General features: G+C 48.5%; 1 protein-coding gene across 1 annotated transcript in view; it reads right to left on the bottom strand.

The window, feature by feature from the left end:
* WWC3 (WWC family member 3) overlaps positions 1-12,428 on the bottom strand; it is a 117,402-nt gene that overhangs the window by 70,565 nt on the left and 34,409 nt on the right. The window contains exon 2 of the mRNA XM_045874341.3: positions 5,034-5,143. Coding sequence (XP_045730297.1) covers positions 5,034-5,143 — 110 coding nt within the window. The remainder of the gene's footprint in view (positions 1-5,033; positions 5,144-12,428) is intronic.

Raw genomic sequence — 12,428 nt, 5'->3', positions numbered from 1 at the left:
TCGATGTGAAAATTAACTGCCAGGATGCACATTATGGAAGCATCTACATAACAAAACTTCCTATAGCGCAGAACACCTTCTGTTCACATACCCACAGTTGAGACGAGAAGAAAACTCTACGGACATGCAAAGGTTGGCTGGAGGAGGGCAGAAGACGATACCACACAATTTTTCACACCGTGAATAAACACTGGCGGAGATGAAACCAAATGAGCTCATCACCGTCAAACTAACGGCTATTTCCAACCTTCTTCTCGCAGACTTCTTTGGCTCGGGATGCCCCTCTGATCCAGCTTGCTCCCCTCCCCCTTGCCTTCACACCACACCTGCAGCCCTTCTGCGATGTTTGTGACCTTCCTCACCTCCTCCCACCTATAAATTCTCCCCTTTTCCACTCCGGCTTCCTCACTCTACAAGGGAGGCTCATGCCTCCCTCTGGCTCCAGCCTCTCTCCTGGGTTCCCATTCTCCTTCCAACTGCCCCCTACACACATCTCCCCCTGGAAGGACCCAGAGTAATTCTAGGTCGTTCGTCCAAAGCAGAACTTATTCTCACACAGCGTCCTTTTACTACCGAAACCGGAAGCAAATAGTGACACCGCAAGCACATGCTTATTCTTCTGCCTCGCCTCTCGAAGTGAGCGGCATCATCTGGATCTACCCACTTAGCCAACCTGGGGTTCATCCCCAGAGAGTGCCTGCTCTTCTCCCTCACCCAGAATATTCCATGGGTCATCAAGAACTGGTGATTCCTGCCCCTAGATATAATAATGACTGGCGACACACCCTTCACTCCCTCTCCCCTGAGTTCGCTCAGATCCTCATGACACCTCTCCAAAACCACGCAGGCTTCCTGCCTTATCCCACCAAAGGCCATGCTCAGTGTGCTCACCAAAGTCGCCTTCCTAACTCTGCTCGCAATTCTTTAGCACATGAGTATCTTCTATTAAAGCAATATCCTCTGCATGATGTCGGAGTCCCGAGACTAACTCACCAGCTTCATTTCTACCTTCTGTCCTTTCCCCAGGATGAATTTTTCCAAAGTGCTGCAGCTTCTGTCCTTTCTGCCCACCAGGAAACCCTACCACCTTCCAAGTCTCTTTCTGAAAGCAGCTCCTTTCTGAAGCCTCCTCGGCCCCTGCAAGCACACACGCCTCCGTGCCATGGGGAGGACTGCAGTTCTTGCCGCTGGGCGCCTAACTGCTTCCATGTTTCTGTTTCCCTCCTACTAAACTGCAAGCCCCTCAAAGGCAGGCACGCGGCCTCAGTCGGCGTTCTAGTCTCAGGAGCTTTCGGTCATCCAAAAGCCAGAAGCCATCGGCAACTGTTGAATGCAAGCTCACTGAATGTGGAACGGACGGGGCAGTCGGCTCTGCAGGCAGAGGATTACACTCCCAAAAGCTGATCCTGAGACTGAGGAGGCAGACTGAGCAAACGGGCCAGACACCCAGACTCGGAGAAGGCTCCCCTCCTTCACTGCGACAGATCTCTTAAGGGACATTTCAACACAAGTGTTGCCTCCATTAAGTAAAAAATGCAAAGCCGTGTCCCTGTTCCAAACTTTGAGACCCCGGGCTGTGGTGGCTGTTTTAACGATGACATATTGGTAAGTACATGCAAAAGTAAGGGAGAGCTCAGAGAAGTGCTGGCAAAATTCCCCCAACCCAAATTCTAAATAAATATGCAATACACCATATAACTAACTAGAATTTAAATAAAAATTTGAAAAAATAGAAAGCAAGCAAGCAAGCAAGCAAGCAAAATAACTCTTTTAAAATGTACCTGGGGAGCTCTCCTCTATTTGCTAGTTGAGATGCTACCTGACTCACAAATCGTTTCATAAAGCCAATTAGATCTTAATAAATAAATAAATAAATTTAATTAAGTGTGCTTGGCCAGGACTGTAACAACAGCCAAAAGGTGGAAACAGCCTTAATTCCAGCATCTGATGAGTGGATAAATAAAACGTGGCCTATCCGTACAATGGCAGGTTATTCCGCCGTAACAAGGAATGAAGTGCCGCTTCATGCTACAACACGCATGAACCTCACACACGTCATACTGAGTGTAAGAAGTCAGACACAAAAGGCCACATAGTGTATGATTCCATCTATATGAAATGTCCAGAAGAGGCAAATCCAGAGAGACAGAAAGGAGATTTCATGGTGGCCAGGGGCTGGGAGGCTGGAGGGGGAATGGGGAGTGACGGCTCATGGGTTCCACATTTGACTTTGGGGTGATGAAATGTTCTGGAACCAGACAGAGGTGGTGGCTGTACAACGCAGAACACACCAAATGTCCCCAAACTCTATACCTGAAAATGGTTAATTTTATGTTCTGTGGATTTCACCTCAAAATGGTTGAAAAAGTAAATGTCATGTCACGTTTACCTTACCACAGACACACACACACACAAGTGCTTGCTAGGATGTTCCAAGGAAGTTCTCCGTTTAAACCGCCTTCCGCCAATATTCCCTACCCCCCTTCACAGTGCCACCCCAGGCCCCTACTGGAAAGCCCCTCCAGGCCTCAAAAGCTCACACCAGGAAATAAGAAACCAAATACAACAACAAAAATCAGGGTCCTGAGCTAGCCCGGAGTTCACATTCCGTGGGCCTGGGGCGGGGCAGAGTCACGGCTGTGTCCACAGCACTGAGGACCGCCGTGGCCCGCGGCCATGGCCCGCACTCTGCCCAGCACACCAGACGCTCTTGGGGGCCTCGAAGGCGGTCAACCCGGGTCCCTCTGGTTGACCTGCACGGTTCCAATTTAATATCTGACTCCTCAGGTTCCGTGCCTTTAAAGAGTTTTAGAGGTGTGCTATGAAGCCTTGGGTTCTCAGGAGAAAGTTTTCTGGAACGCAGTGTTTGGCCTCCATGTACATTTTATTACAACAATAATAACCTTTCCTGTTCCTGGGGAAAAAAAAAAAAGTTGGGTTCTCTGATGTCTTCATCACCCGCAGTGCTGAGTCATCCCACTTATACTCAGTGGCTAGAAGAAAGTCCTTGGTGGCTACTCAGTTTTTGGGTTCATGGCCACGTCTAGAGTGTCATGAGGAATCCTTGAGGGTAGACACTGGGTCTCACTTCCCTGCGTCCCCAGAGCCCAAAGAGTGGCCAGCACAGAGAGGCGCTCTCAAACATTCCCTGTGACAGCGAGCAGGTGAGCAAGAATGCCCACAGCAAAGAAGGGGGCACAGAGGGATGAGGATGTTGGGTTTACAAGAGAGGCGAGCCAGAACGGGTCCAGGACCTCAGCGGCAGGCAGACTTTCCAGAAAGGTTGGGTAAGGCAGATGCCTCTGCCATTCAGTAATACCACCTGGGCTCGGAGAGGCCAAAGACTGCTGATGAAGGCCCGGTGCACATGTGCCCAGGCCCATGGGGCAGCAGCCCTCACCTGCGGGGGCGTCCCTCACCTGCGGGGGCTGCCCACCAGCAGCCGGGAAGGGAGGCCCAGACAGCAAGACACCTCGAACACCGACCATCGTGAGGCACCAGGTCAGCTGGGGCTACAGGGAGGGCTGCCCTCCAGGAGCCTCACTAAGCGCCGCTCTCTGTCCGGTGGCTGGTGGATTTACCCAGAAGCCCTCCTGCCCCTTAGATAACTGCCTGGGAGCGCAGATGAGCCAGGGCAGTTCCTCTCCCCAATGCCCAGTCTTCGGGTAAGGGTTGCAATCAAGTGCAAGGCTGACCACCGCGCATCAGAAATTCCACTGCCCCAGGACTGAGAAAGGAAGTCTCGCCATTCAGGTTTCCGAATGCTGACTCGGGAGGCTGGCCAGGAGGCGCCAATGAGGGAATCGGCCCCAAAGACACCAACCTGGGTCGACCGCACTAAGGGGACGTGAGGAGCCATGGGACCGGAGTGAGCAAAGAGCTTCAGATCGCTCACGGGGCTCGGCATCGTGCGGCCTCGGGCCCTCCCAGCCTCCCCCGCCCACACTTAATGCACTGAAGGACAGAAAACCCGCCGAGGGGAAGCCACGCTTCATGTCCCCAGGAGTGAAGAATGATTAAATGACAGAAACACTGAGGGTAGCTAGAATGAAAATGGGAGAGAGTGCAAAAGTGGGAATCTGAGAGAGAAGTGGAGCCCCCCGCTGGGACCAGATGGAGGAAGGCTGATGAAGGGGCGGCAAGCCAGGAGTGAGGGGCAGAGACCAGCATGGAGCCTGTGAACCGGGGTGTGCCAACGTCGGCCCCACGGCCACTCGGGGCGCAGCGCGTTGTGCGGCGGGCTGTCCCGCGCAGCGCACGAAGTTCAGCAGCAGCCCTGGCCCCTGCCCACTCGACGCCCACTAGCTCCTCTCCCGGGCGCAACAACGGAAAATGCCTCCAGACGTTGCCAAGCGGTCCTGGGAAGCAAGATTAGCCCTGGTCGAGAGCCACGGCTCTACCCAGTTCTTCCAAGAGCTGTAAGTCTTTTTTTTTAAAGATTTTATTTATTTATTAGAGAGCGAGCGAGAGAGAAACAGCATGAGAGGGGGGAAGGTCAGAGGGAGAAACAGGCTCCCCGCCGAGCCGGGAGCCCGATGCGGGACTCGATCCGGGACTCCGGGATCATGACCTGAGCCGAAGGCAGTCGCTCAACCGACTGAGCCACCCAGGCGCCCCTCGAGCTGTAGTCTTTACACAGTTTTCTCCCTTCACAAAGATCACAAAGGCTTGGTGTATTGAAACTGAAACTGAATGTGTAAGACAAAATGAAGTTAAGGTAATCACTTGGACATTTATTGTTCCAAGCACTTGTAAGCTCCACTTTGTAATAAACAACCTTCTCATTATGAAAGATATTTCTATTTCCACACTGCCTGGGAAATGTATTCCCTTTATTAGGCATTAAAACCGTCCATTAAACATATCCCGTGCAATCCTGGGCAACACACAAGCAAAGGAGCCACACAACGGCTTCGCTTTTTGAAGAACTCCACAAACGACAACCTCAGGTTACATTTATAAAATCCAGCTGAATGCTGCATTGGATAGTAACTCATTCACATATAGTAACTCAAATGTGGGCGTCTACTTACTATTTATGTGGTCCATGTAATAAATCCCAATCTGTTTATCGTATACAGTCTCCCATCCTAAAGGAAGTTCATCCCCAACACAATCGGCAAAGGTCAACGGCTTTGTTATCCTGCAAAATAAAATTAGGAAAGCAAATCTGAAAGGTCAATTTCGTTAAGTTTGCTGCATCGACTCTAGAATTAGGTCTTAATACAAAATTAGATATTATCTCATCTAATTGACTGCTTCTGCTCCAACTATTTAGTTGGGATATTAATTCACTGGCTTTGCCTGAATAATATGCAGCAACAATATCAGTACACTCGCAGTTAAAAGCATTCCTATGTCAAAGTGCAACTTTAAATAGCAGCGAAAATAGATATGGACAGTTACAAAACAGGTAAAACGAGCATCTTCTTCCTATGCTTAATGAGGTGATGACACTGGAACCTCCGCAATAGAACACCCGTGTTTTGTTCTCATTCCCTTACAAATGCCCCCCCAAATGTTTCCGTACATGACAGCTTAAGTCTATCTAAAACGTACTGGTTAAGTTTCATCTACCAGAGGTCATCAGTCAAGGAGTTAAACATTACCCCCTGACCAAATGCAAAAAGCCCAGCAAGCCTGGCACCAATACAAGGAGATACCTACTCCATACTGCCTGTGGTCCTTAGACAGTAAGAGTCGGAAATGGCAAAGGGTCCTTTTTGTTTTCTGGAGAAAAACAACAAAAGCACATTGTCTACAGACCTCTCTCTTTGAAGTAAATGTGACTAAGGAAACCTTGGCTTGACATAGATAGATAAAGGGTTTCTCCCAGATAAAGGGAGAACCGCCCCCTCCCCCACATCCCATGATCACATTGATTGACAAGACAGCTGTTGTATAAAATAGGCCACGCCTTATAATTGTCTGAGTCTGGGCAGCTATCTCCTCGGCTGTCTCTATAAATGCACAGTGACTGGTATGCATGGGAATCCGATAACCTAAATTTCACTAACTCAGTCCTCCCACATCTTCTGTTCAAGTCCCTGGCCCCAGGAAAGTGAGATACCGCAACCACAGCCAAACCTCACAAGACCAGTATGAATTCTGAACATGTTATTTCCCCAAACTGGTTAGACAACCAGGCTCTGTCTCTCCCAGTAGCATTTAGAAACTGATAAACACCATCAGAGCGGCATAGATTGTAATTCGTCTTCATTTTACACATAGTTTTAAGATGTTAGAGTCGAGGGGCGCCTGGGTGGCTCAGCTGGTTAAGCAACTGCCTTCGGCTCAGGTCATGATCCTGGAGTCCTGGGATCGAGTCCCCGCATCAGGCTCCCTGCTCAGCAGGGAGTCTGCTTCTCCCTCTGATCCTCCCCCATCTCATGCTCTCTCTCTCTGTCTCATTCTCTCTCTCAAATAAATAAATAAAATCTTAAAAAAAAAATACTAGAAAAAAAAAAAAAAGATGTTAGAGTCGATATCAAAACAGCAAAATACAGAAGGTAAAATCCGCCACAGCCAGCCTGCCAAATACAATGCACTCAAAAGTGCACAACATCACAGGATGAGCCTTCGGCATGCCGTCCATCCCACCATCCCGCAACACCAACGTCCGCAGCGCGATTCCTCGGCAGGCCCCGAATGGCGTGATGGTGGCGCGTTCCAAGTCAAGCAAGTAACAGCAGGGTGTGGTGCGTGATTCCGGTCCCGAAGGGGACCAAACCACAACAAAAACAATGCTACTTTAAGATAAATGGAGTCCTGAGCACATCTCTGCCATTCTAGATTCACATATAAGCTTAGAGAAAAATGCCCAAGCACTGGTGTGTTGTTTTTTGTTTTTGTTTTTTTAAGATTTTTTATTTATTTGACAGAGACACAGCGAGAGAGGGAATACAAGCAGGGGGAGTGGGAGAGGGAGAAGCAGGCTTCTCGCCGAGCAGGGAGCCCGATGCGGGGCTCGATCCCAGGACCCTGGGACCGTGACCTGAGCCGAAGGCAGACGCTTAACGACTGAGCCACCCAGGCGCCCCAGCACTGGTACATTCTAAGCATGTTCACATCTATGATCTCATTTCATCAACAAATAGAGGTGGGAAACCTGACCTTACAGCACTACAGAGCCCAATTCACTTCATTAATTCAGAACTGCTATAAAACTAGGGGCGCCTGGGTGGCTCAGTCGTTAAGCGTCTGCCTTCGGCTCAGGTCATGATCCCAGGGTCCTGGGATCGAGTCCCACATCGGGCTCCCTGCTCGGCGGGAAGCCTGCTTCTCCCTCTCCCACTCCCCCTGCTTGTGTTCCCTTTCTAGCTGTCTCTCTCTCTCTCTGTCAAATAAATAAATAAAAATGTTAAAAAAAAAAAAAAAAAAGAACTGTCATAAAACTATTTTAAGTTCCTATTTTCATTTTTCGATCCAATAAACAATGCAGGTAATTATAATAACACTTCCATACTTGTTCTAAAAATAAACCAAATGACACATCTACTGTCTCGGTGAATTTTATTGTGGCTTGATACAGAATCTGTATGCCTCGGATTCCACTTTCTTTCCAAACAAAGCATGGAGTTTGTACGGTCATCCACGGAATCAGTACTACAAAGCTAGCCGATGAGGAGGCACGCCTCTCACAGTCCAGCTCACGTCGGAAGCAAGGTCTCTGCACCCACAGAGAAGTTATCGAGTCCTCGCTGTTGGTCTCATCGATCCACAGGGCCCACACTTTGAGCCCATCTACTCACCTGACAGTAGTCTCGACAGGCTCAATGATGGAAGTTTTCCAACTCCCAAAAGACAGAAGTGGTAAGCTAGAAGGCAAAGACAGGGGTCCCTTGGGCAGGCAGAATGCAGCAAAGGGGCTATCTGACAGCAAGGAGAAGCACATAAACCCACTCCCTGGCTTCACCCATCACACTGTCAAACACGCACCCCTGCGGCAGGACACCCATGACGGCCAGCTTCTGAGACGGCTCCCAATGCTTCCTGCCTCCTGCTGTTCATGGCCTCGTGTGCTCCCCTCCCCCACTGCATAGGGTGGAGCTGTGCGACCAACAGGATACTGTGGAAATGACAGTGTGTGGCCTCCGAGGTGGGAGTCATAAAAGACACTGTGCTTCCACCATGTTCTCTCAGACTGCCAGCTCTGGGGGAAACCAGCAGCCATGTTGTGAGCTCACTCAAGCAGCCCAATGAAGAGACCCAAATGGAGAAGAACCGGAGGCCTCCTGCCAACAGCCAGCACCAACTTGCCAGCCACATGAATAAACCACCTCGAGAGTGGATCCACCAGCCCCAGTCAAGCCTTTAGATGACTGCAGCCACAGGCAGCATCTTGACCACAACGCCTCATGAGACCCAAGCAAGGCCCACCCAGATAAACTTCTAAATTCCTGTGCGACAGAAATCCTGTGCTCGCTGTCATTTGAAGGCACTAGATTTCAGAGTTTAATTTGTGATGCAGCAATAGGTAACCAATAAATACTAAGCCCTCACATCCCTTCCCACTCTATCAGATACTGTAGTGGACATTTGTGGTGATGACCCAGGCTGTCCTCTACTAGGAGGCAGTGAAATGCAGAGAAAGTTTCTTCGTCCTATTTAAGAACATTAAAATAAACATCTACACTGCTCTTCTGATTCATCCATCTATGAGAATGACACACCCTACAGATTTTCAGACAGCTGCAACCTCATCGCATATAGACACATTTTGGCATGACTTTCAATAACAGCATTGAGAATGTCTAAATTTATTGTCCTAAGTATCATTCCAAAATGTTTACGGGACAAAGACTTCATGGTTTTCTGTTGCACAGCACATGCCTCCATGAACATCTGAAACTGTACCAATACCAAAATCATGTTTTTTCCCCAAGAAAGGTGTTGGTGAGTAACATTACTTCAGTGATAAGTAAATCGCTTCAGACGAGTTGTTCAATTTTCTAATGTATTTGACCACATTGCTACAATGAGGAGAGCTGAGTAACTCTTGGTTCCCTTTTCATTGTCAGAAGGGCAAGGTCTGGGAGTCTGGAACAGTGGAGTTCTTTTGGTATTAGTTTTTCAGCAAGGACTGCTTTCTGGCCATTGTTGGCTAAAAAGCATGAGTCCTGCATGTCAGGCTGAGGCCGGAAGCCACCTAGGCGAGATCTCATCCGTGACCAGAGACAACCAGCACCCTCGGCATGGTGGAGGGCTTCCTCCTGGACAATCTTGTGACCCCTCATGCTGCTAGCGGTCATCCTTCCAACTGGGTGGAGACCCTGATGTCCAATGGCTCTTCCTCAAGAGCATGTGGTTCTTCTGCAAGTGCCCAGTGTCAAGGGCCAGGCAGGGCAAAGCCCTGGGCCGGTGTTCCGAGTCCTCCCCAAGGCAAGGCCAAGGTTCTGTCTCCACTCACAGGTATGCCGGCCCAAGTTTGTAAGTTCTCATCTCTCCAGAAACTTAATGTTAGATTTTTCCAACTAACTCCTTCCCACAGTCGCCACACGCAGACTCGGGCATTTCTGCTTCCATTACAAAGGGTTTAGAAACTACACCTACATAGGAGAAAAATGTCCATTCACACCACCACTCAAATGCAACCATTATTCCTATTTTGGTGTGTTTTCCTCCATCTTTTTTCTGTGTTCTTTTGGGGGTTTTTTTCTGACATGGTCATGATGGCACAGTATATACAATGTTTTATCCAGCCTTTTCCACTTAACTTTGTAACATGTATACTTATTAATTCATACCTTGAGTCTCTCCCAAAATTCCTGGAGATGGCCTAACATTATAGCCTAAATATTCTGCCTCCCTTGTTATAAATTCTCCGTAAACATCACCTGGAACAGTTGAATAGATTAAGCTCCTTGAGAACAATTCTCACATCTCAACTGCCTTTGACCCCTAGGACGTGATCAAGGAATAAAGAGTTTGCATTTTTACCAACAGTTTGCTAAGCACTCTCCTACTATTGACACCTACGTTATTTCCTAATTTCTGCTAATATAAATATTCATAAGCTCTGCTTTGGAAAACAGTGCAGCAATTTCTCAAAACAGTTAAACACTGGGGAGCCTGGGGGGCTCAGTCGGTGAAGCGTCTGCCTTCGGCTCAGGTCATGAGCCCAGGGTCCTGGGATGGAGCCGCTCATTGGGTTCCCTGCTCGGCGGGGAGTCTGCTTCTCCCTCTCCCTCTGCCTCCTGCTCATGCTCTGTCTCTCTCTCTCTCTTTCAAATAAATAAATAAAATCTTAAAAAAAAAAAACACCACACAGTTAAACACCGAGTTTCCATATGACCCAATAATTCTACAACTAGGTGTATACCCAAGAGAAATGAAAACAAATGTCCACACAAATGAATGTCCATACTGGCATTACTCCCGATAGCCAAAAGGCGGAAACAACTAAGGGCCATCAACCGATGAATGGATAAATAAAACACAGTCTACCCATACAATGGCATATTATACAACCATTAAAAAAGAACAGAGTACTGACACGCTACAACGTGGATAGACCCTGAAGTCGTTGTGCTGATGAAAGGAGCCAGACACAGAAGGCCTTGTGTTGTGTGGATCCATCTATAAGAAATGCCCAGATTAGGCAAATCCACTGAGACAGAAAGTAGATCAGTGGTTGCCAGGGGCTGGGGGAGAGGGGATGGGGGTGACTACTAATAGGGTACAAGGCTTCTGTCGGGAGTGATAAACATGTTCTGAAATGAGACAGTGGTGATGGTTGCCCAATGTGAATATACGGAAAACTAGTGAACTGTATGCTTTAAATGGTGAGTTCCACTGGGGTGCCTGGGTGGCTCAGTCGGCTAAGCGTCTGCCTTCGGCTCAGGTCATGATCCCAGGGTCCTGGGATCGAGCCCCACATTGGGCTCCCTGCTCGGCGGGAAGCCTGCTTCTCCCTCTCCCACTCCCCCTGCTTGTGTTCCCTCTCTCGCTGTGTCTCTCTCTGTGTCAAATAAACAAATAAAATCTTGAAAAAAAAAAAAAAAACAAAATGGTGAGTTCCATGTTATATGTGAATCATACCCCAATCTTTAAAACTATGATGAAAGAAACATCTCTGCTTATTTTAAAGCTCATAATCTATATTTATAATTATTTTCCTTGAAAGGGTTCAAGAAGTAAATTTTCAAGGTTGAAGGATATGAAGCTCTTTTCTCCGTATCTCAGATTCAACGCAGAACCCTCACAGTAAAGTATAAGGAACAGGAAATGAAATCACCTAAAACCCAGAAGCCCTGGATTCATGTTTTCATTTGTTTTCCTTTCTTCTTTGTCCTACAGCTCATTTTTCCACAGCAAAAGTCATGCTACATACAATTTCATACGCTGATTTTTTTCATTTGCGTATTTCCCCATGCCCTTCACCTCCTTGTCAGCACCACTTTCCATCACGTTGGCATCTTCCATCATTTGCAGTAAACCCTAATTCATTTACCAGGGACCTTGGGTCATCTCGTTAGGTATGTTCCAATTCTCTGCTCTTTATTGTGAAGAATGAACATGAGCTGGGCGCCTGGGTGGCTCAGTTGGTTAAGCGACTGCCTTCGGCTCGGGTCATGATCCTGGAGTCCCGGGATCGAGTCCCGCATCGGGCTCCCTGCTCAGCGGGGAGTCTGCTTCTCCCTCTGACCCTCCCCCCTCTCATGCTCTCTCTATCTCATTCTCTCTCTCAAATAAATAAATAAAATCTTAAAAAAAAAAAAAAAAGAATGAACATGAGCTTACAGTAAGCACTTGATATAATTAAAAGTAATTAAAAGTAATTACTTTTTTCATTACCCTCTGGGGATATCTTCAATGCACTTGCTCGGGCGCTCAGAATAAACTGTATGGCACAATCGTGCTTTACTCTCAAGGAACACGTTGGTAGGGAGTAGAGGGTAAGTTTAACAGCATTCTCAGAATGCGGGGGAGCGGGGGAAACATGGCAAGCAATGAACTGAGAAGCTGGGTACCCGCTGTCCCCATGCTTCAAAGCGTGCGCTCGCAGCGGCCAGCTCTCACCAGTCCCCTCACCCCGTCCCCCCGATCCTAGCAACCCCAGCCAGGAGAGGCGCTCTCAAGCCCCCTCGGAGATATTCCCACTGCAGAGTCTCCCCTTAACAAACGGCTCTCCTTGGCCACAGCAGAGGTAATGAATATGTTCTGCGGGCCAATCTTACCAGAGTTGGTCCACGAGAAGGGAGAGGATGATGGATGGCACCGACGCTGGCTTCTGCTTGTGCCCGTTTGCCTGTCACATCCTGCCGGGCTTCGGGCCCTGGACCATCTCAGTCAGAGAGCCCTTTATTGCCGCGAAACCCTGGATGAGTCATCCTGTTTCTCTCTGGGCCTCCGTTTCCCAATCTTCAAAATGGGGATGAGCGAGCAAACCTGCCAGGGTCGTGCTAGCCGGGCGTGGGCGTCACAGT

This window comes from Mirounga angustirostris, unplaced genomic scaffold, assembly GCF_029215605.1.
Source record: "Mirounga angustirostris isolate CCGP_5_RB_7025 unplaced genomic scaffold, mMirAng1.0.hap1 SCAF_11, whole genome shotgun sequence".
Classification (NCBI taxonomy): domain Eukaryota; kingdom Metazoa; phylum Chordata; class Mammalia; order Carnivora; family Phocidae; genus Mirounga; species Mirounga angustirostris.
This window is presented reverse-complemented; position numbering and strand designations above follow the sequence as displayed.